The 23,200-nt window shown below is 53.4% G+C and overlaps 1 protein-coding gene across 1 annotated transcript in view; it reads left to right on the forward strand.

The window, feature by feature from the left end:
• Positions 1-3,059: 3,059 nt before the first annotated feature.
• Positions 3,060-23,200, forward strand: part of LOC116956768 (alkaline ceramidase 3-like) — a 49,640-nt gene continuing 29,499 nt past the window's right edge. Inside the window, exon 1 of the mRNA XM_032978555.2 lies at positions 3,060-3,287. Within this exon, the coding sequence (XP_032834446.1) occupies positions 3,197-3,287 (91 nt within the window). The 5' untranslated portion in view covers positions 3,060-3,196. The remainder of the gene's footprint in view (positions 3,288-23,200) is intronic.

Genomic DNA, 23,200 nt, shown 5'->3' on the forward strand with positions numbered 1-23,200 from the left:
ATAGTGACCCATAGACATGCATAGACCAACAGAGACCCATAGAGACACACAGTGACCCATAGACATGCATAGACCAACAGAGATACATAGAGACACACAGTGACCCATAGACATGCATAGACCAACAGAGACCCATAGAGACACACAGTGACCCATAGAGACACATAGTGACCCATAGACATGCATAGACCAACAGAGACCCATAGAGACACACAGTGACCCATAGACATGCATAGACCAACAGAGACCCATAGAGACACACAGTGACCCATAGAGACACATAGTGACCCATAGACATGCATAGACCAACAGAGACCCATAGAGACACACACTGACCCATAGACATGCATAGACCAACTGAGACCCATAGAGACACACAGTGACCCATAGAGACACATAGTGACCCATAGACATGCATTGACCAACAGAGACCCACAGAGACACATAGTGACCATAGACATGCATAGACTAAGAGTGACCCATAGAGACACATAGTGACCCATAGACATGCATTGACCAACAGAGACCCACAGAGACACACAGTGACCCATAGAGACACATAGTGACCCATAGACATGCATAGACCAACAGAGACCCATAGAGACACACAGTGACCCATAGACATGCATAGACCAACAGAGACCCATAGAGACACACAGTGACCCATAGAGACACATAGTGACCCATAGACATGCATAGACCAATAGAGACCCATAGAGACACACACTGACCCATAGACATGCATAGACCAACAGAGACCCATAGAGACACACAGTGACCCATAGAGACACATAGTGACCCATAGACATGCATTGACCAACAGAGACCCACAGAGACACATAGTGACCATAGACATGCATAGACTAAGAGTGACCCATAGAGACACATAGTGACCCATAGACATGCATAGACCAACAGAGACCCATAGAGACACACAGTGACCCATAGAGACACATAGTGACCCATAGACATGCATAGACCAACAGAGACCTACAGAGACACATAATGACCCATAGACATGCATTGACCAACAGAGACCCACAGAGACACATAATGACCCATAAACTAAACTATTTTATTGTAGCAGGTAGGGCCCACTACCCAGCTACGTCGCTCTTGTTCACAAGCGATCTGGCTGCTACACATGAAAGTTCAACCAAGTGGTTTATCATGATCATCATCATCACGTGGGAAATGCATAGCAGCAGCTAAATGCTCTTGAAAGCCTCGTGACGTTGATTCTAAATGTGGAGGGGAAACCCCGGAGGACCCGGAGAAAAATCCACGTGATCACGGGGAGAGAGTGGGGCATGCAGACTCCAAGTATACATCATCAGGCTTCGTCAGGACCGGGGAACGAACCCACGACCTCCTGTATACCAGGCGAGGTAGTCAACATCTCCTAGCCACCGTGATGATGATGAGAGAGAGAGACACAGACTCCAAGTATACATCATCAGGCTTCGTCAGGACCGGGGAACGAACCCACAACCTCCTGTAGACCAGGCGAGGTAGTCAACATCTCATAGCCACCGTGATGATGATAGAGAGAGAGACACAGACTCCAAATATACAGCAGCAGGCATCGTCAGGGACGGGATTGAACCCACAACCTCCTGTAGACCAGGCGAGGTAGTCAACATCTCCTAGCCACCGTGATGATGATGAGAGACACAGACTTCCTGTAGACCAGGCGAGGTAGTCAAAATCTCCTAGCCACCGTGATGATGATGAGAGACACAGACCTCCTGTAGACCAGGCGAGGTAGTTAACATCCCCTAGCCACCGTGATGATGATGAGAGAGAGAGACCTCCTGTATACCAGGCGAGGTAGTCAACATCTCATAGCCACCGTGATGATGATGAGAGAGAGAGACACAGACTCCAAATATACAGCAGCAGGCATCGTCAGGACCGGGGAACGAACCCACGACCTCCTTTAGACCAGGCGAGGTAGTCAACATCTCCTAGCCACCGTGATGATGATAGAGAGAGGGAGACGCAGACTCCAAATATACAGCAGCAGCAGCAGGCATCGTCAGGGTCGTTGATCGATCCCTGGACCTCTTGTATACCAGGCGAGCGAGTTAACATCTCGCCCACAACAATCGAGGCCTTCTGGCCAGTGCCGGATGATCCTCATATCAAAAGTAGCTACATGTGTAGTAGCTACATGTGTAGTACATATGTAGTAGCTACTACATATGTAGCAGCTACTACATATGTAGTAGCTACTACATGTGTAGCTACTACATATGTAGTAGCAGCTACTACTACATATGTATTAGTAGCTACTGGCCCCGCACTTTCAAGGGCCCCATGCTAAATGTTCTTAAGCTATCAATTCCGGCTCAGTGATTCTGCACTTGCTCTATTACTATAGTACTATACTGCCTTCATCCTTTATGAACGACTGGGTGTTTAAGTTTAGCGATTTGTCGTATCAGCCGGCTGTATAGCAAATGCAATAATACAACAACTTTACTATGCAAGTTTAAAAAAAAAACAAGTTTTTTTTAAATATTTCCGTGTTTTATTTTTTTATTCAGGGCCCCTTCATAACATATACTACAGGCCCCGAACTAGCTTCATCCGGCACTGCAGAGACCTCGAGTTCGAATCAGGGCCACGGACACCGACCCAACACCGGTGGTGATAACCTGAACAAACAGTTACGGGCCTTCCCCGAGATCGACTCGGCCGCAAATGAGTCCCAAAGGCGGCCGGGCGTGGTGCTGGCCACCCGACCTCCTCGTGTGCCACAGTGCCGGCCTTACTAGCAGGACTTGCCCCGAAACGTCTACGCAGGCGACACCGGGGGCATCTTTGTCTCATTGCGATGCAGTGTGCGTGGGTGCCTGGCTAGTGGGCGTGGCTACATCGAGGGTAGGCGTGAGAACCCCGCAGATGGGCGTGGCTACAGCTATAGTGGGCGTGGCTACATCGAGGGTAGGCGTGGGAACCTCGCTGATGGGCGTGGCTACAGCTATAGTGGCCGTGGGCACCTGGTTAGTGGGCGTGGGTATCTCGAGGGTAGGCGAGGGAAGCTCGACGATGGGCGTGGCTACATCTATTAGTGGGCGTGGTTACATCTCTAGTGGGCGTGGTTACATCTATAGTGGGCGTGGGGAAGTCGCTGCCCACCCGGCACCTGGGTTCGACTCCTGCTGCTGCTGCTGCTTCAGCCCGGCTCGCCATGGCGCCTCTCGGCTACTGGGGGCCCCCCACAGCCACGCTGGACTGGTGCGAGGACAACTACGACTACTCGCCCTTCGTGGCCGAGTTCTGTGAGTCACTCCTCACACGTGGGGTGACTGTCTCTGTGAGTCACTCCTCACACGTGGGGTGACTGTCCCTGTGAGTCACTCCTCACACGTGGGGTGACTGTCTCTGTGAGTCACTCCTCGCACGTGGGGTGACTGTGCCTGTGAGTCACTCCTCACACGTGGGGTGACTGTCCCTGTGAGTCACTCCTCACACGTGGGGTGACTGGCTCTGAGTCACTCCTCACACGTGGGGTGACTGTCTCTGTGAGTCACTCCTCACACGTGGGGTGACTGTCTCTGTGAGTCACTCCTCACACGTGGGGTGACTGTCTCTGTGAGACACTCCTCACACGTGGGGTGACTGTCTCTGTGAGTCACTCCTCACACGTGGGGTGACTGTCTCTGTGAGTCACTCCTCACACGTGGGGTGACTGTCCCTGTGAGTCACTCCTCACACGTGGGGTGACTGTCTCTGTGAGTCACTCCTCACACGTGGGGTGACTGTGCCTGTGAGTCACTCCTCACACGTGGGGTGACTGTCCCTGTGAGTCACTCCTCACACGTGGGGTGACTGGCTCTGAGTCACTCCTCACACGTGGGGTGACTGTCCCGGTGAGTCACTCCTCACACGTGGGGTGACTGTCCCTGTGAGTCACTCCTCACACGTGGGGTGACTGTCTCTGTGAGTCACTCCTCACACGTGGGGTGACTGTCCCTGTGAGTCACTCCTCACACGTGGGGTGACTGTCTCTGTGAGTCACTCCTCACACGTGGGGTGACTGTCTCTGTGAGTCACTCCTCACACGTGGGGTGACTGTCCCTGTGAGTCACTCCTCACACGTGGGGTGACTGTCTCTGTGAGTCACTCCTCACACGTGGGGTGACTGTCTCTGTGAGTCACTCCTCACACGTGGGGTGACTGTCCCTGTGAGTCACTCCTCACACGTGGGGTGACTGTCTCTGTGAGTCACTCCTCACACGTGGGGTGACTGTCTCTGTGAGTCACTCCTCACACGTGGGGTGACTGTCCCTGTGAGTCACTCCTCACACGTGGGGTGACTGGCTCTGTGAGTCACTCACACGTGGGGTGACTGTCTCTGTGAGTCACTCACACGTGGGGTGACTGTCCCTGTGCCTGTGAGTCACTCCTCACACGTGGGGTGACTGTTCCTGTGAGTCACTCACACGTGGGGTGACTGTCCCTGTGAGTCACTCCTCACACGTGGGGTGACTGTCTCTGTGAGTCACTCCTCACACGTGGGGTGACTGTCTCTGTGAGTCACTCCTCACACGTGGGGTGACTGTCTCTGTGAGTCACTCCTCACACGTGGGGTGACTGTCTCTGTGAGTCACTCCTCACACGTGGGGTGACTGTCTGTGAGTCACTCCTCACACGTGGGGTGACTGTCCCTGTGAGTCACTCACACGTGGGGTGACTGTCCCTGTGAGTCACTCCTCACACGTGGGGTGACTGTCCCTGTGAGTCACTCCTCACACGTGGGGTGACTGTGCCTGTGAGTCACTCCTCACACGTGGGGTGACTGTGCCTGTGAGTCACTCCTCACACGTGGGGTGACTGTCCCTGTGAGCCACTCCTCACACGTGGGGTGACTGTCTCTGTGAGTCACTCCTCACACGTGGGGTGACTGTCTCTGTGAGTCACTCCTCACACGTGGGGTGACTGTCCCTGTGAGTCACTCCTCACACGTGGGGTGACTGTCTCTGTGAGTCACTCCTCACACGTGGGGTGACTGTCTCTGTGAGTCACTCCTCACACGTGGGGTGACTGTCCCTGTGAGTCACTCCTCACACGTGGGGTGACTGGCTCTGTGAGTCACTCACACGTGGGGTGACTGTCTCTGTGAGTCACTCACACGTGGGGTGACTGTCCCTGTGCCTGTGAGTCACTCCTCACACGTGGGGTGACTGTTCCTGTGAGTCACTCACACGTGGGGTGACTGTCCCTGTGAGTCACTCCTCACACGTGGGGTGACTGTCTCTGTGAGTCACTCCTCACACGTGGGGTGACTGTCTCTGTGAGTCACTCCTCACACGTGGGGTGACTGTCTCTGTGAGTCACTCCTCACACGTGGGGTGACTGTCTCTGTGAGTCACTCCTCACACGTGGGGTGACTGTCTGTGAGTCACTCCTCACACGTGGGGTGACTGTCCCTGTGAGTCACTCACACGTGGGGTGACTGTCCCTGTGAGTCACTCCTCACACGTGGGGTGACTGTCCCTGTGAGTCACTCCTCACACGTGGGGTGACTGTGCCTGTGAGTCACTCCTCACACGTGGGGTGACTGTGCCTGTGAGTCACTCCTCACACGTGGGGTGACTGTGCCTGTGAGTCACTCCTCACACGTGGGGTGACTGTCCCTGTGAGCCACTCCTCACACGTGGGGTGACTGTCTCTGTGAGTCACTCCTCACACGTGGGGTGACTGTCTCTGTGAGTCACTCCTCACACGTGGGGTGACTGTCCTTGTGAGTCACTCACACGGGCGGTGACTGTCTCTGTGAGTCACTCCTCACACGTGGGGTGACTGTGCCTGTGAGTCACTCCTCACACGTGGGGTGACTGTGCCTGTGAGTCACTCCTCACACGTGGGGTGACTGTCCCTGTGAGCCACTCCTCACACGTGGGGTGACTGTCTCTGTGAGTCACTCCTCACACGTGGGGTGACTGTCTCTGTGAGTCACTCCTCACACGTGGGGTGACTGTCCTTGTGAGTCACTCACACGGGCGGTGACTGTCTCTGTGAGTCACTCCTCACACGTGGGGTGACTGTCCCTGTGAGTCACTCCTCACACGTGGGGTGACTTTCTCTGTGAGTCACTCACACGGGGGTGACTGTCTCTGTGAGTCACTCCTCACACGTGGGGTGACTGTCTCTGTGAGTTACTCACACGGGGGTGACTGTCCCTGTGAGTCACTCCTCACACATGGGGTGACTGTCTCTGTGAGTCACTCACACGTGGGGTGACTGTCTCTGAGTCACTCCTCACACGTGGAGTGACTGGCTCTGTGAGTCACTCCACGTGGGGTGACTGTCCCTGTGAGTCACTCCTCACACGTGGGGTGACTGTCTCTGTGAGTCAGTCCTCACACGTGGGGTGACTGTCCTTGTGAGTCACTCACACGGGCGGTGACTGTCTCTGTGAGTCACTCCTCACACGTGGGGTGACTGGCTCTGTGAGTCACTCCTCACACGTGGGGTGACTGTCCCTGTGAGTCACTCCTCACACATGGGGTGACTGTCCCTGTGAGTCACTCCTCACACGTGGGGTGACTGTCCCTGTGAGTCACTCCTCACACGTGGGGTGACTGTCTCTGTGAGTCACTCCTCACACGTGGGGTGACTGTCTCTGTGAGTCACTCACACGTGGGGTGACTGGCTCTGTGAGTCACTCACACGTGGGGTGACTGTCTCTGAGTCACTCCTCACACGTGGGGTGACTGTCTCTGTGAGTCACTCCTCACACGTGGGGTGACTGTACCTGTGAGTCACTCACACGTGGGGTGACTGGCTCTGTGAGTCACTCACACGTGGGGTGACTGTCTCTGTGAGTCACTCACACGTGGGGTGACTGTCCCTGAGTCACTCACACGTGGGGTGACTGACTGAGTAGTCACACGTGGGGGGGTTGACTGCTAGGGGTGACTATCAGGCTGTGAGAGATGGAGGTGGGGAGCGGTGGCGCAGTGGTTAGCACCGCGCTACGAACCCGGCTACCCGAGTTCGACCAGCGGTGACGATTCTCTGAACCGGTGCTGGGCCTCCCCTAGGTCGACTCGGCCTCAAACGAGCTACCCGGTGCGGTGAGCAGTCGGCATCGCCGCCGGGAAGGCAAAGGCGGTGCACCCTGCCGCTACTGGCTAGCAGCACTTGCCCCAATACTTTGTCGAGGCTACACGGAGGGGTGAGTTCCTTTGCCGCGTTGTCGAATGGAGGCTCTGAGCGTGAGAGATTTATTCCGATGTAGATGTGAAGTTTAAGAGATGCCACGTTAACAAGGTCATACCGATCGCATTGACACTCACCCTTACACCTCGATCACCTCTCTCTCTCTCACACACTTGGGAAAAACCATTTTCTTGCTGTGGTTTTCCCACCCGATGATGACGATCGCTCGTGTTACGCGCCCGAAACGTCGTGACTTCATTTAGTTTACACCCACGTGACTTCATTTAGTTTACACCCACGTGACTTCGCCGGATTCATCCCGAGTAGAGTTGCGCCTGGCGCGCGCGGGGGGCGGTGGGGGAGCGGTGGGGGAGCGGTTAGCGCACTGCGTGGAAACGGCGCACCGAGAGCAGAGAGAAGGCCCGGGTTCGATTCCCGCTCGCGACCACGACCAGCGGTGAAGGCGAATGTCTGAACCGGTAAAACCGGCCCTCCCTTGGGTCGGCTCGGCCCCAAATCAGGTCCGGTGCGGTCGTACACGTCGGCGCGAAGGGAGACACTGCCACTCCTCACCCGCAGCACTTGCCCCGGCAGCCTGCGCAAGGCTACACGGGGCACCTTTGTCTGTGTGCGGTTCTGCCTGATTCGGTCCCCAATGCGCAGGCAGCCTCGGCGAGTCGAACCGGTTTCTCCGGATCCAGAAACCGGTTTGGACTCCACTCTCTGCGACTCGTGGCTGAGAGCGCGCCGTGGGGGGTGGAGCGTGGGGGGTGGAGCGTGGGGGGTGGAGCGTGGGGGTGGAGCGTGGGGGGTGGAGCGTGGGGGTGGAGCGTGGGGGTGCAGCGTGGGGGTGGTGGAGCGTGGGGGTGGAGCGTGGGGGTGGAGCGTGGGGGGTGGAGCGTGGGGGGTGGAGCGTGGGGGTGGAGGAGTCTGGGTTCCCAAGGGTGGTCTATGAGATGTTAACTACCTCGCCTGGTCTGCAGGAGGTCGTGGGTTCGATCCCAGACCCTGAGGATGCCTGCTGCTGTTTTAATTGGAGTCTGCATCTCTCATCATCATCACGGTGGTCTATGTGATGTTGACTACCTCGCGTGGTCTACAGGAGGTCTGTGTCTCTCATCATCATCATCATCATAGTGGCTAGGAGATTTTAACTACCTCGCCTGGTCTACAGGAGGTCTGTGTCTCTTATCATCATCATCACGGTGGCTAGGAGATGTTAACTACCTCGCCTGGTATGCAGGAGGTCTGTGTCTGTCATCATCATCATCACGGTGGCTATGAGATGTTAACTACCTCGCCTGATCTACAGGAGGTCTGTGTCTCTCATCATCATCATCACGGTGGCTAGGAGATGTTAACTACCTCGCCTGGTATGCAGGAGGTCGTGGGTTCGATCTCTGATCCTGACGATGCCTGCTGCTGTATGCTGGGATTCTGCGTCTCTCTCGTCATCATCATCATCACGGTGGCTAGGAGATGTTAACTACCTCGCCTGGTATGCAGGAGGTCGCGGGTTTACTCTCCACAACACACAAATTGGCACGTTTTGTTTACGTGACAACGCATTTATATTTTTACGCGATCTAACCCAAAAATCTCTTCAAAATCGAATTCGTGTCTCTCCCTCTCCCCGTGGTCGCGTGGATTTTTTCCTCCGGCTCTTCCCCTACACATTTAGAATCAAGGCCACGCGTATTTGAAAATACAACAGACAGAGTGAGTTCATGAAAAGCGTGTTAATAATAAAAAAAATTGTTTCGTTTTTAGTGCAGCCCGGCGTAGAAGAGTAGACCAAAGTTCCCACCCTGTGGGGGTGGGGGGGGGGCTTCTCTCGGCTCCAGTCGAGCGAGCGGGCACTTGCAGGGCTGCGCCTGCACCCACGGCTATCACGTCGTGAACTTCAGGATCTGTATTTATAGGCCGCAGGGGAAATCCGATGGGCTATGAAGCTCTTTTTTTTGTGTCACGGATGTCCCAGTAGGGGCATGGGCTCAGAACGTTACAACAGACACGATAGGCGTTGCAAAGTATAGGCAAGGTAAACCAATCACTTTAAATACAAATATACAACATGTATACAAAACTAGCTTGACTACCTGGGACTTGGATTCACCACGCCCGGCCGCCTTTGTCTCCCCAGTGGCGATGTTCACACAGCAGACCAGTTACTCGTTTGAGGCGGAGTCGACCTAGGGGAGGCCCAGGACCGGTGAAAATAATCGTCACCGGTGGTGGCCGTGAGCGGGAATCGAACTCGGGTCGCCGGGTTCGTAGCGCTAACCACTACACTACCACTCCCCACACACACAGATACACACACACAGATACACACACACATACAGATACATACACACACAGATACACACACACAGATACACACACACACAGATACACACACACACATACAGATACATACACACACACAGACATATACAGATACATACACACACACATAACAACAACAACCGCCATTCGCCACTAAGTGGCGGTGACGTCACCACGACGCTTGTGCCAGGACATGTGCACCTTGAGGCCACGTGGAGTGTCGAACGCCCGCTGGCAGGAGGTCACGGGGCAGACCCAGGTGCCACGGGTCGACTGACTGAGATGACTGGCTGATGCACCACCGGTGCCCCCTACTGTGCCAACCTGCTGTGCTTTAGCCACCCAGCGCTCCGCTCGTTGTTCCGAGCGTCGCTCCTCCACCCTCCGTTGTTGTTGGAGGGCGACTACCTCCAACTGCCCAGTAGCGTCCTTCACGAGCCTCCTCCACAGAGGCCGATCTTGACACCGCTGGTACCAGTAATCGGCAAGTCCACTCAGCTCCACGTCCTCCTGTACCACATCACTCCATCTCTTCTCTAGCCCGTGCCGCGCCCGCTTAGCCCCCTCAATCCGGCCGAACAAAAGCTGTTTCGGCATGCGGTGGCTGGGCATGCGGGCTACATGACCCAGCCATCGCAGCCTTGCCCGCTGGAGGAGCTCACCAATGGGACCTTGCCCAGATCTTTCAAGGATTTGTGAGCTCCTCACACAATCCAGTCTGGTAAAAGCCAGGATGGATCGTAGGCAGGCCAGCCTAAATGTTTCTAACCGGCGAAGATGTTCATTAGGGGGGTCCACGTTTCGCAAGCGTAGAGAAGGGAGGGAATGACCGTGGCCGAGAAGACCTGAAGCTTAGTGTGGAGCGACAGACCAGGTAGCTTCCACACAGCGTTATGCAACCGATGAAAATATATTGCCGCTCGACTGATTCGGAGTGAGACCTCTGCTGTTAAACTGGTGCCGGTCATAAGCACACTTCCCAGGTATGGGAAACTCTCCACTTTCTCCACAACTGCCCCATCACCGATTGGGAGTTGTGGGGGTGGAGTGTCCGATGGTACAAAATACCCAGGCAGGTGCTTAGTTTTGGTGCGGCTGATGGTAAGGCCCCATCTCTTAGTGGCACTCTCCAGTCTCAGCAGCAGCAACTCCTCCTCTGAATGAGCAGCTATTACCAAATCATCGGCATACATAACGTGGTTGAGCAATAGGGAGCCATCCCTTGACCGCACCCGGGCATCGATCAGCCTCCCATTATATCTGTACCATATGGAGATTCCCCCGGTACAGCTATTGAAGGCTTCACGAACTACGTGGTCGAAATAGATTTTAAATAATGTGGGAGCCAGAGCACATCCCTGTCGCACCCCAAGGTGTACAGGGAAAGGCTCGGACTCCCGGCCACGTAGTTTTACCCGGGCCCGCTCACCATCATGAAGGTCCTTAATGATCGTGAGCAGAGGGTCAGGGACTCCAAAAGCACAAAGAACAACCCAGAGCCCAGGCCTATTGATGGTATCATAGGCCTTGACCAGGTCAATAAAGCAGAGATGTAGGTTTTGCTGGAATTCCCTACACCTCTGCTGTAGCAGACGGACAGAAAATATGGCATCTGTGCAGGACCGCCCTTTCCTGAAACTGCATTGGGGCTCCACAAGCCTCTCCTCAGCGTGCCTGGCAAGGCGATGTTGAATAATCCTTGCCAGGACCTTTCCCGGCACACTGAGGAGTGAGATGCCCCTGTAGTTGTTACAGTCTGTGCTGTCCCCCTTCTTAAAGAGGGGGACCACCAAGGCATCCTTCCAATCCTGCGGAACCCGTCCAGTGGTTCAGACTGTTGTTATGATGTCATATAGGGCAGTCTGTGCACAAACGCCACCCTCCCTCAGCATTTCGCTTGGGAGATCATCTCTGCCCGCTGCCTTTCCTGGTCTCAGACTCCGGATCGCCCTCAGTACTTCCTCAACAGATGGCACCTCAGCCAGCCACTCACAGGGGGTGACTTCCAATATTTGAGGCACCGCAGCCTCAGCAGGGTCATCCCCACTTTGTGCCACGACCTCACAGAAATGCTCAGCAAATCTGCAAACCTGTTCCTGGGGGTCGGAGATTGGATCACCGTTTTTTCCTCTAATGATCGTAATAGGTGTGGCTATTTTTTTGATGGAGTTACACACACACAAATACACATACAGATACACACACACAGATACACACACACAGATACACACACAGATACACACACAGATACACACACAGATACACACACAGATACACACACACACAGAGATACACACAGATACACGCACACACACACACATACAAAGACAAAGATCCCCCGTATAGCCTTAACAGACTGTAGGGGCAAGTGCTGTTAGCGAGCACCTATGAAAGCCGGAACGGTACACGAGGGGGTGGATGGCCAGCACCACGCCCGACCGCCTTTGTCTCCCTAGTGGCAATGTTTACACACCGCACCAGGTACTCATTTGAGGCTGAGTCGACCTAGGGGAGGCCCGGGACCGGTTCAGATAATCGTCACCGGTGGTGGCCGTGAGCGGGAATCGAACTCGGGTCGCCAGGTTCATAGCGCAGCGTAGCGCTAACCGCTACACTACCGCTCCCCACACACACACAGATACACACACACAGATACACACACATACAAATACACACACACACAGATACACACACACACAGAGGTACACACACACAGAGATACACACACACACAGATTCACACACAGAGATATACACACACACAGATACACACACACAGAGGTACACACACACAGACACACACAGCGCGCTAACCACTACACTACAATGCGTTACGCTTCCACATGCGAGGGTCACGTGACATATTTGACGTCACAGCTCACTTGGCGTGCAAAAAATAAATTCATTATTGAGCTCCCCCCCCCCCCCCCCCAAAAACAAAAGTGGATTTTTATAATTTTTGCATGGTGTACAGTCTGGAAAGTACCCACACGACAAATTTCAAGTTTGTTGCATGTCGGGAAGTACGCTAAACATTTTGAACAGACACAGTCACAACTTTTCCTTTTACATGTGGAGATGACGGCTTAACTTTGTTTTTCCCATCTAACGAGGTAAGGCCCCTACTGAGCCGTGTAACGCTCTTTCAGAAGCGACCTGAACTTCTTTCGCACCGTACCTAACCAGCCGTGCTACATTAATCACTGATGAAGGTCAATGACTGCAGGGGCAAGTGCTGTGAGTAGCCAGTAGCAGCAGCACCTGTGAAGGTAGACACAGACAAAGGTCCCCCGTGTAGTCTCTAACAGACTGTAGGGGCAAGTGCTGTGAGTAGCGAGTAGCAGCAGCACCTGTGAAGGCTACCGGCACTGTGACACACGATGGGTTGAGTTGCCAACAGCAGGCCCTGCCGCCTTTGTCTCCCGAGTGCTGACGGTTACTACACTAAGCTAAAACTAAACTTTTTTAAAAAAATGTTGCCAGCAACGTTCCACTGAAGCTATTATGTAGAGCGATGTCTTTTTTTTCCCAACGCGCCCTGCCTATCACAGATGCTGGCTGAAGCGAGTGGCTGATATCATCATCATCACGTGGACAATTCTAGCAGAAGACAAATATTCGAAAGGCGTGGTGATGTTGAGTCTCAATGTGGGGAGGGGAAAACCGGAGGAGCCGGAGAAAAAAATCCACGCGAGCACTGGCAGCGTTAGGGTCTTGGATCGAACCCACGACCTCCTGTATACCTGGCGAGGTAGTTAACATCTCATAGTCACTGTGATGGATGATGATGATGAGAGACACAGACCTCCTGTATACCAGGCGAGGTAGTTAACATCTCATAGCCACCGTGATAATGATGAGAGAGTCACAGACTCCACATAGACCTCCTGTATACCAGGCGAGGTAGTCAACATCCCCTAGCCACCGTGATAATGATGATGAGAGACACAGACCTCCTGTATACCAGGCGAGGTAGTTAACATCTCCTAGCCACCGTGGTGATGATGATGAGAGAGACACAGACTCCACATAGACCTCCTGTAGACCAGGCGAGGAAGTTAACATCTCCTAGCCACCGTGATGATGATGATGAGAGTCACAGACTCCACATAGACCTCCTGTATACCAGGCGAGGTAGTTAACATCTCCTAGCCACCGTGATGATGATGATGATGAGAGAGACGCAGACTCCACATAGACCTCCTGTAGACCAGGCGAGGTAGTTAACATCTCTTAGCCACCGTGATGATGATGAGAGAGTCACAGACTCCACAGAGACCTCCTGTATACCAGGCGAGGAAGTTAACATCTCCTAGCCACCGTGATGATGATGAGAGAGTCACAGACTCCACATAGACCTCCTGTAGACCAGGCGAGGAAGTTAACATCTCATAGCCACCGTGATGATAATGATGGGAGAGACACAGACTCCACATAGACCTCCTGTAGACCAGGCGAGGTAGTTAACATATCCTAGCAACTGTGATGATGATGATGATGATGAGAGAGACACAGACTCCACATAGACCTCCTGTAGACCAGGCGAGGAAGTTAACATCTCTTAGCCACCGTGATGATGATGAGAGAGTCACAGACTCCACAGAGACCTCCTGTAGACCAGGCGAGGTAGTTAACATCTCTTAGCCACCGTGATGATGATGAGAGAGTCACAGACTCCACAGAGACCTCCTGTAGACCAGGCGAGGTAGTTAACATCTCTTAGCCACCGTGATGATGATGAGAGAGTCACAGACTCCACAGAGACCTCCTGTATACCAGGCAAGGAAGTTAAGATCTCCTAGCCACCGTGATGATGATGAGAGAGTCACAGACTCCACATAGACCTCCTGTAGACCAGGCGAGGAAGTTAACATCTCATAGCCACCGTGATGATGATAATGATGGGAGAGACACAGACTCCACATAGACCTCCTGTAGACCAGGCGAGGTAGTTAACATCTCATAGCCACCGTGATGATGATGAGAGAGTCACAGACTCCACAGAGACCTCCTGTAGACCAGGCGAGGTAGTTAACATCTAGCCACCGTGATGATGATGATGAGAGAGTCACAGACTCCACAGAGACCTCCTGTATACCAGGCGAGGTAGTTAACATCTCTTAGCCACCGTGATGATGATGAGAGAGTCACAGACTCCACAGAGACCTCCTGTAGACCAGGCGAGGTAGTTAACATCTCTTAGCCACCGTGATGATGATGAGAGAGTCACAGACTCCACAGAGACCTCCTGTATACCAGGCGAGGAAGTTAACATCTCCTAGCCACCGTGATGATGATGAGAGAGTCACAGACTCCACATAGACCTCCTGTAGACCAGGCGAGGAAGTTAACATCTCATAGCCACCGTGATGATGATAATGATGGGAGAGACACAGACTCCACATAGACCTCCTGTAGACCAGGCGAGGTAGTTAACATCTCATAGCCACCGTGATGATGATGAGAGAGTCACAGACTCCACAGAGACCTCCTGTAGACCAGGCGAGGTAGTTAACATCTAGCCACCGTGATGATGATGATGAGAGAGTCACAGACTCCACAGAGACCTCCTGTATACCAGGCGAGGTAGTTAACATCTCTTAGCCACCGTGATGATGATGAGAGAGTCACAGACTCCACAGAGACCTCCTGTAGACCAGGCGAGGTAGTTAACATCTAGCCACCGTGATGATGATGATGAGAGAGACACAGACTCCACATAGACCTCCTGTATACCGGGCGAGGTAGTTAACATCTCCTAGCCACCGTGATGATGATGATGATGAGAGAGACACAGACTCCACATAGACCTCCTGTAGACCAGGCGAGGTAGTTAACATCTCATAGCCACCGTGATGATGATGATGATGAGAGAGACACAGACTCCACATAGACCTCCTGTAGACCAGGGGAGGTAGTTAACATCTAGCCACCGTGATGATGAGAGAGACAGACTCCACAGAGACCTCCTGTAGACCAGGCGAGGTAGTTTACATCTAGCCACCGTGATGATGATGATGAGAGAGACACAGACTCCACATAGACCTCCTGTAGACCAGGCGAGGTAGTTAACATCTCCTAGCCACCGTGATGATGATGATGATGAGAGAGACACAGACTCCACATAGACCTCCTGTAGACCAGGCGAGGTAGTTAACATCTCCTAGCCACCGCGGCGACTGTGGGATACTCATTTGAGGCCGAGTCGGCTTAGGGGAGGCCCAGAACCGGTTCAGAGATGGCCGTGAGCCGGAATGGAACTCCGACACAGGCCCCGGGTTTGTTGTGCAGGGCGCTAACCGCTCCGCCACCGCTCGTCACATTCCTGCACGCACGCAGCACGTGGTGAAGATAGCTGGGGAGTGGTGGGGGGTGGTGGGGGGTGGGGGTGGGGGGTGGGGGGTGGTGGGGGGTAGGGAGTGGTGAAGATAGCTGGGGAGTGGTGGGGGGTGGTGGGGGGTAGGGAGTGGTGAAGATAGGTGGGGAGTGGTGGGGGGTGGGGAGTGGTGGGGGGTGGTGGGGAGTGGTGGGGAGTGGTGGGGGGAGTGGTGGGGAGTGGGGGGAGTGGTGGGGAGAGGACCGCTCACCTGAGACCCCTCCCCCGGCCACAGCAATGGGTGACGACTCGAGACGATTCTGCTGTGGGCCTCCCCGTGACCTCCTCCTCGTGCACCTAGCCTGGCACAGCAGTCAACCCGTGGCACCTGGGTCTGTCCGGTGACCACCTCCTCGTGCACCTAGCCTGGCACAGCAGTCAACCCGTGGCACCTGGGTCTGTCCCGTGACCTCCTCCTCCTCGTGCACCTAGCCTGGCACAGCAGTCAACCCGTGGCACCCGGGTCTGTCCCGTGACCTCCTCCTCCTCGTGCACCTAGCCTGGCACAGCAGTCAACCCGTGGCACCTGGGTCTGTCCCGTGACCTCCTCCTCCTCGTGCACCTAGCCTGGCACAGCAGTCAACCCGTGGCACCCGGGTCTGTCCCGTGACCTCCTCGTGCACCTAGCCTGGCACAGCAGTCAACCCGTGGCCGCAGCGAGAGCCTTCTACGCTTCACGTGGCGGCCTCCAGGTGCACCCAGCCTGGCACCAAGCGACGTAGTGACGTCACCGAATGCCGGCGGCTGTTATCGTCATTGCTGAGCCGTGACGATGCTGGATGCTGTTGAAGCCGGGTGGAGCGATTTACACGTGACAGTGACTATGAGATGTTAACTACCTCGCCTGGTACACAGGAGGTCTGTGTCTCTCATCATCATCACGGTGGCTATGAGATGTTAACTACCTCGCCTGGTACGCAGGAGGTCTGTGTCTCTCATCATCACAGTGGCTAGGAGATGTTAACTACCTCGCCTGGTATGCAGGAGGTCTGTGTCTCTCATCATCATCACGGTAGCTATGAGATGTTGACTACCTCGCCTGGTCTACAGGAGATCTGTGTCTCTCATCTTCATCATCATCACGGTGGCTAGGAGATGTTAACTACCTCGCCTGGTGTACAGGAGGTCTGTGTCTCTCATCATCATCATCACGGTGGCTATGAGATGTTAACTACCTCGCCTGGTATGCAGAAGGTCTGTGTCTCATCATCATCACGGTGGCTAGGAGATGTTAACTACCTCGCCTGGTATACAGGAGGTCTGTGTCTCTCATCATCATCACGGTGGCTATGAGATGTTGACTACCTCGCCTGGTATGCAGGAGGTCTGTGTCTCATCATCATCACGGTGGCTAGGAAATGTTAACTACCTCGCCTGGTATACAGGAGGTCTGTGTCTCTCATCGTCATCACGGTGGCTAGGAGATGTTAACTAACTCGCCTGGTATACAGGAGGTCTGTGTCTCTCATCATCATCACGGTGGCTAGGAGATGTTAACTACCTGGCCTGGTCTACAGGAGGTCTGTCTCTCATCATCATCACGGTGGCTAGGAGATGTTAACTAACTCGCCTGGTATACAGGAGGTCTGTGTCTCTCATCATCATCACGGTGGCTAGGAGATGTTAACTACCTGGCCTGGTCTACAGGAGGTCTGTGTCTCTCATCATCATCACAGTGGCTGGGAGATGTTAACTACCTCGCCTGGTATACAGGAGGTCTGTGTATCTCATCATCACGGTGGCTAGGAGATGTTAACTACCTCGCCTGGTCTACAGGAGGTCTGTGTCTCTCATGATCACCACGGTGGCTAGGAGATGTTGACTACCTCGCCAGGTACACAGGAGGTCTGTGTCTCTCATCATTATCACGGTGGCTATGAGATGTTAACTCCCTCGCCTGGTCTACAGGAGGTCTGTGTCTCTCATCATCATCACAGTGGCTAGGAGATGTTAACTTCCTCGCCTGGTCTACAGGAGGTCTGTGTCTCTCATCATCATCACGGTGGCTAGGAGATGTTAACTACCTCGCCTGGTCTACAGGAGGTCTGTTTCTCTCATCATCACCACGGTGGCTAGGAGATGTTCACTACCTCGCCTGATCTACAGGAGGTCTGTGTCTCTCATCATCATCACGGTGGCAAGGAGATGTTAACTACCTCGCCTGGTCTACAGGAGGTCTGTGTCTCTCATCATCATCACGGTGGCTAGGAGATGTTAACTAACTCGCCTGGTCTACAGGAGGTCTGTGTCTCTCATCATCATCATCACAGTGGCTTGGAGATGTTAACTACCTCGCTTGGTCTACAGGAGGTCTGTGTCTCTCATCATCATCACGGTGGCAAGGAGATGTTAACTACCTCGCCTGATCTACAGGAGGTCTGTGTCTCTCATCATCATCACGGTGGCTAGGAGATGTTAACTAACTCGCCTGGTCTACAGGAGGTCTGTGTCTCTCATCATCATCATCACAGTGGCTTGGAGATGTTAACTACCTCGCTTGGTCTACAGGAGGTCTGTGTCTCTCATCATCATCACGGTGGCTAGGAGATGTTAACTACCTCGCCTGGTATACAGGAGGTCTGTGTCTCTCATCATCATCACGGTGACTAGGAGATGTTAACTGCCTCGCCTGGTCTACAGGAGGTCTGTGTCTCTCATCATCACAGTGGCTAGGAGATGTTAACTACCTTGCCTGGCTACAGGAGGTCTGTGTCTCTCATCATCACAGTGGCTATGAGATGTTAACTACCTCGCCTGGTCTACAGGAGGTCTGTGTCTCTCATCATCATCACAGTGGCTAGGAGATGTTAACTACCTCGCCTGGTACACAGGAGGTCTGTGTCTCTCATTATCATCACGGTGGCTATGAGATGTTAACTACCTCGCCTGGTTTACAGGAGGTCTATGTCTCTCATCATCATCACAGTGGCTAGGAGATGTTACCTACCTCGCCTGGTCTACAGGAGGTCTGTGTCTCTCATCATCATCACGGTGGCTAGGAGATGTTAACTACTTCGCCTGGCCTACAGGAGGTCTGTGTCTCTCATCATCACAGTGGCTAGGAGATGTTGACTACCTCGCCTGGTCTACAGGAGGGCGTGGGTTCGACCCTGCCCCTGACGATGCCTGCTGCTGTATATTTGGAGTCTCTATCTCACTCTCTCATCATCACAGTGGCTAGGAGATGTTAACTACCTCGCCTGGTGTGCTGCAGGAAGTCGTGGGTTCAATCCCGGCCCAGACGATGCCTGCTGCTGCTGCTGCTGCTCTAGATTTGGCATCTGCGTCTCTCTCTTTCTCTCGCCATGGTGAGATGTTTTCTCCCTCGCCTGGTACGCAGGAGGTCGTGGGTTCGATCCTGACCCCAGACAAAGCCTGCTGCTGTCTATTTGGAGTCTGCGTCTCTCTCACCCCTTGGCGGTCTCTGCGTGGATTTCCCTCCGAGTTTTCCAGTTTTTTCCCCCTCGACATTTCGAATGAACGTCGCCGCGCGTTCAGATTATTTGGCTTCTGCTATCTATATATTAAAAAAAAATCCACATGGTGATGATGATGATGTTGATGATAAGCCACTTCGTTTAGCCGCTATCATTAGCGCAGCTAACCCACTGTGTTTGCGGCCCTGCTGCACCTTCAACAGAGGAGGATACTCTTTGGTTCTATTCGGTAAAGTTACGTAGGTAAAAAAATAAAACAACAAAAATCACGACGTTTCGGCCACAACACAAGCGGCCTTCATCAGGTGAAGGGACCAGACTGTCTCGCACTCCAGCGCTGTCCTCGAGATAGTCTGGTCCCTTCACCTGATGAAGGCCGCTTGTGTTGTGGCCGAAACGTCGTGATTTTTGTTTTATTTTTTACCTACGTGGTGACTTTACCGAATAGAACCAAAGAGTATGGATCCTTGCAGTCACGAAAGCTTTAAATCTAGAACAGAGGAGGAGCAACAGCCACATGACGTGCGCGGTCTCTCTGCTGAAGCCCTCTATCTGTCATGGCCAGCAGCAGCAGCAGCCACTGACATTTATCCGCTGCACGCACGCAAAGCGTCAGCGGGAGACACTGAAACACCACCAGCGAAGAGCGATTGCCCGGGGACACATGGCAGGCAAAGTGCAGGCGGCAGCAGCAGCAGCGGACTTCCCATGGACGAGGAGTTTTCGTTCAGCCCACAGCACGGTGCAGGGACTTCTGTGCTTCGCTGGCTTGTGTCGCAGTACGCTACATCACGGGGGATGTAGCATGGGACATTTTTGTTGTTGTTGCCGCTATCAATATCAGAGTATGAAAAACAAGTAATAGGTTTTGTGCCCTTTCTGGAAATGAAACGGGTGTTAAGATCTCCTTTGGTTCTTTCGGTAAAGTCACGTAGAATGAGAATAAAATAATAAAATAAAACAATACAATTCTCACGACGTTTCGGCCACAACACAAGTGGCCTTCTTCAGGTGAAAGGAACAAACCTGTCGGGACGACAGAGCTACGTGCCTTTACCGAAAGAACCAAAGAAGATGAATCCTTGCAGTCACGAAAGCTTTAAATCGGGTGTTAAGATGTTCAAACACCAAATAGATTTTATTAAAAAATTCAAGGAATGAAGTTACTGCATAAACTGCACACGGTACTTTGAACACGCCGACAGACATGCTCTGATTATAATATTATTACGCATTGGCTTTCAAGCTGATTATTCCTACACCAGAGACGGCAGCGTTCTTCATGTGTTTGTCTCGCTGTCATCTCTTGGATCTCATGTCTCTTGTAGGAGACTCCTAAACTCTGCCCCACAAACTCCTACACTCTGTCCCCACATACTCCTAAACTCTGCCCCACATACTCCTAAACTCTGCCCCACATACTCCTAAACTCTGCCCCACATACTCCTAAACTCTGCCCCCACATACTCCTAAACTCTGCCTCCACAAACTCCTAAACTCTGTCCCCACATACTCCTAAACTCTGCCCCACATACTCCTAAACTCTGCTCCCACATACTCCTAAACTCTGCCCCCACATACTCCTAAACTCTGTCCCCACATACTCCTACACTGTCCCCACATACTCCTAAACTCTGTCCCCACATACTCCTACACTGTCCCCATATACTCCTAAACTCTGCCCCACATACTCCTAAACTCTGCCCCCACAAACTCCTAAACTCTGCCTCACATACTCCTAAACTCTGCCCCACATACTCCTAAACTCTGCCCCACATACTCCTAAACTCTGCCCCCACATACTCCTAAACTCTGCCTCACATACTCCTAAACTCTGCCCCACATACTCCTAAACTCTGCCCCACATACTCCGAAACTCTGCCCCCACATACTCCTAAACTCTGCCCCACATACTCCTACACTCTGTCCCCACATACTCCTAAACTCTGCCCCACATACTCCTAAACTCTGCCCCACATACTCCTAAACTCTGCCCCACATACTCCTAAACTCTGCCCCCACATACTCCTAAACTCTGCCCCCACATACTCCTAAACTCTGCCCCACATACTCCTAAACTCTGCTCCCACATACTCCTAAACTCTGTCCCACATACTCCTAAACGCTGCCCCACATACTCCTAAACTCTGTCCCACATACTCCTAAACGCTGCCCCACATACTCCTACACTGTCCCCACATACTCCTAAACTCTGCCCCACATACTCCTAAACTCTGCCCCACATACTCCTAAACTCTGCCCCACATACTCCTAAACTCTGCCCCCACATACTCCTAAACTCTGTCCCACATACTCCTACACTCTGTCCCACATACTCCTAAACTCTGCCCCACATACTCCTAAACTCTGCCCCACATACTCCTACACTCTGTCCCACATACTCCTAAACTCTGTCCCACATACTCCTAAACTCTGCCCCCACATACTCCTAAACTCTGTCCCACATACTCCTACACTCTGTCCCACATACTCCTAAACTCTGCCCCACATACTCCTAAACTCTGCCCCCACATACTCCTACCGTTGGCGATTCAAGTTTGACAGTTTTTCATTGAGGCATTGCCGGAAGTGGCCTCGCCTAATCGAGTCCTTCAGACCTTCCACGTTGATCTTCCGTCGGCATCTCCTCCGCTGCTGCCATCGCTTGGGGGGGCGAGTTTTCTGGGCATAATTGAACAGATGAGTCGGTGATCAGTCCAGCAATCATCAGCTGCTCGCACAGCCTGAGTGATGCAGATATCTTGCCGAATTCGGGCATGGACAATGGCACAATCGGTCAAGTGCCAGTGCTTGGATGGTGGATGTTGCCATGATGTTCTGTATTTTCTGTTCGAGCGGAACACGGTGTTGGCGACGATGAATCCGACGTCCCGCGCATTCAGTCAAGAGGAGGATGCCGTTGGAATTGACTTGTCCCACTCCTCCCTTGCCGATGGTTCAATTCCAGAGGCCTAAGTCCCTTCCAACTCTGGCATGAAACTTCACCGAGAAGAACACGTTTGCCTCTCACCGGAACGATCGTAACGACCCGCGCAAGGTCGGCGTCAAATTCTTCCTTTGTTTCGTCATCGGGGTCGATAGTCGGGGCCCTTTTGCGCTGATGGCAGTGCCGTTATTGGCTTCCCACCGGCTTGAGGCATAGTCGCTGATTCCGATGGGTGACTCGTCAAGCCGGCTGATGAGTTCGTCCTCGATGGCGAAACCAACTCTGCTTCCTTGAGCTCTTCCCCTGCTCGCCGAGTCTCGCCGAGGGCAGCCCCACGTCGTCAGTGTCGTGTTGCCTTGAGTTGCCCCACGTCGTCAGTGTCGCGTTGCCTTGAGTGCCCCACGTCGTCAATGTCGTGTTGCCGTGAGTTGCTCCACGTCGTCAGTGTCGTGTTGCCGTGAATTGCCCCACGTCAGTGTCGTGTTGCCTTGAGGAGTTCCCGGCAGCTCCACGTCAGTGTCGTGTTGCCCTGAGTTGCCCCACGTCAGTGTCGTGTTGCCTTGAGTTGCTCCACGTCAGTGTCGTGTTGCCTTGAGTTGCTCCACGTCAGTGTCGTGTTGCCTTGAGTTGCTCCACGTCAGTGTCGTGTTGCCTTGAGTTGCCCCACGTCGTCAGTGTCGCGTTGCCTTGAGGAGTTCCCGGGCCACGATTGCGGTGTGCCGTTTCTGGGCATTCACTTTGAGGGTTGTCCACGAGGCTCCAGACATTCCACGTCCCAAATTTGACCGTCTTGACTTTTTATCTTTGTCTCCGCCGCCCGCCGCCGCAGCAATGGCGGGCAGCGGCGGCGGTCCCTCCGGACGCGGGCATCCAGCCGGGAAGCACCCCAGGCGGACTTGGTTTAGGGTGACGTTTTCTCGCGGCCTTCCCCACCGTGCGG

This window comes from Petromyzon marinus, chromosome 67 (genome assembly GCF_048934315.1).
Source record: "Petromyzon marinus isolate PM22_M1 ecotype Great Lakes invasive population chromosome 67, UKy_Petmar_22M1.pri1.0, whole genome shotgun sequence".
Classification (NCBI taxonomy): domain Eukaryota; kingdom Metazoa; phylum Chordata; class Hyperoartia; order Petromyzontiformes; family Petromyzontidae; genus Petromyzon; species Petromyzon marinus.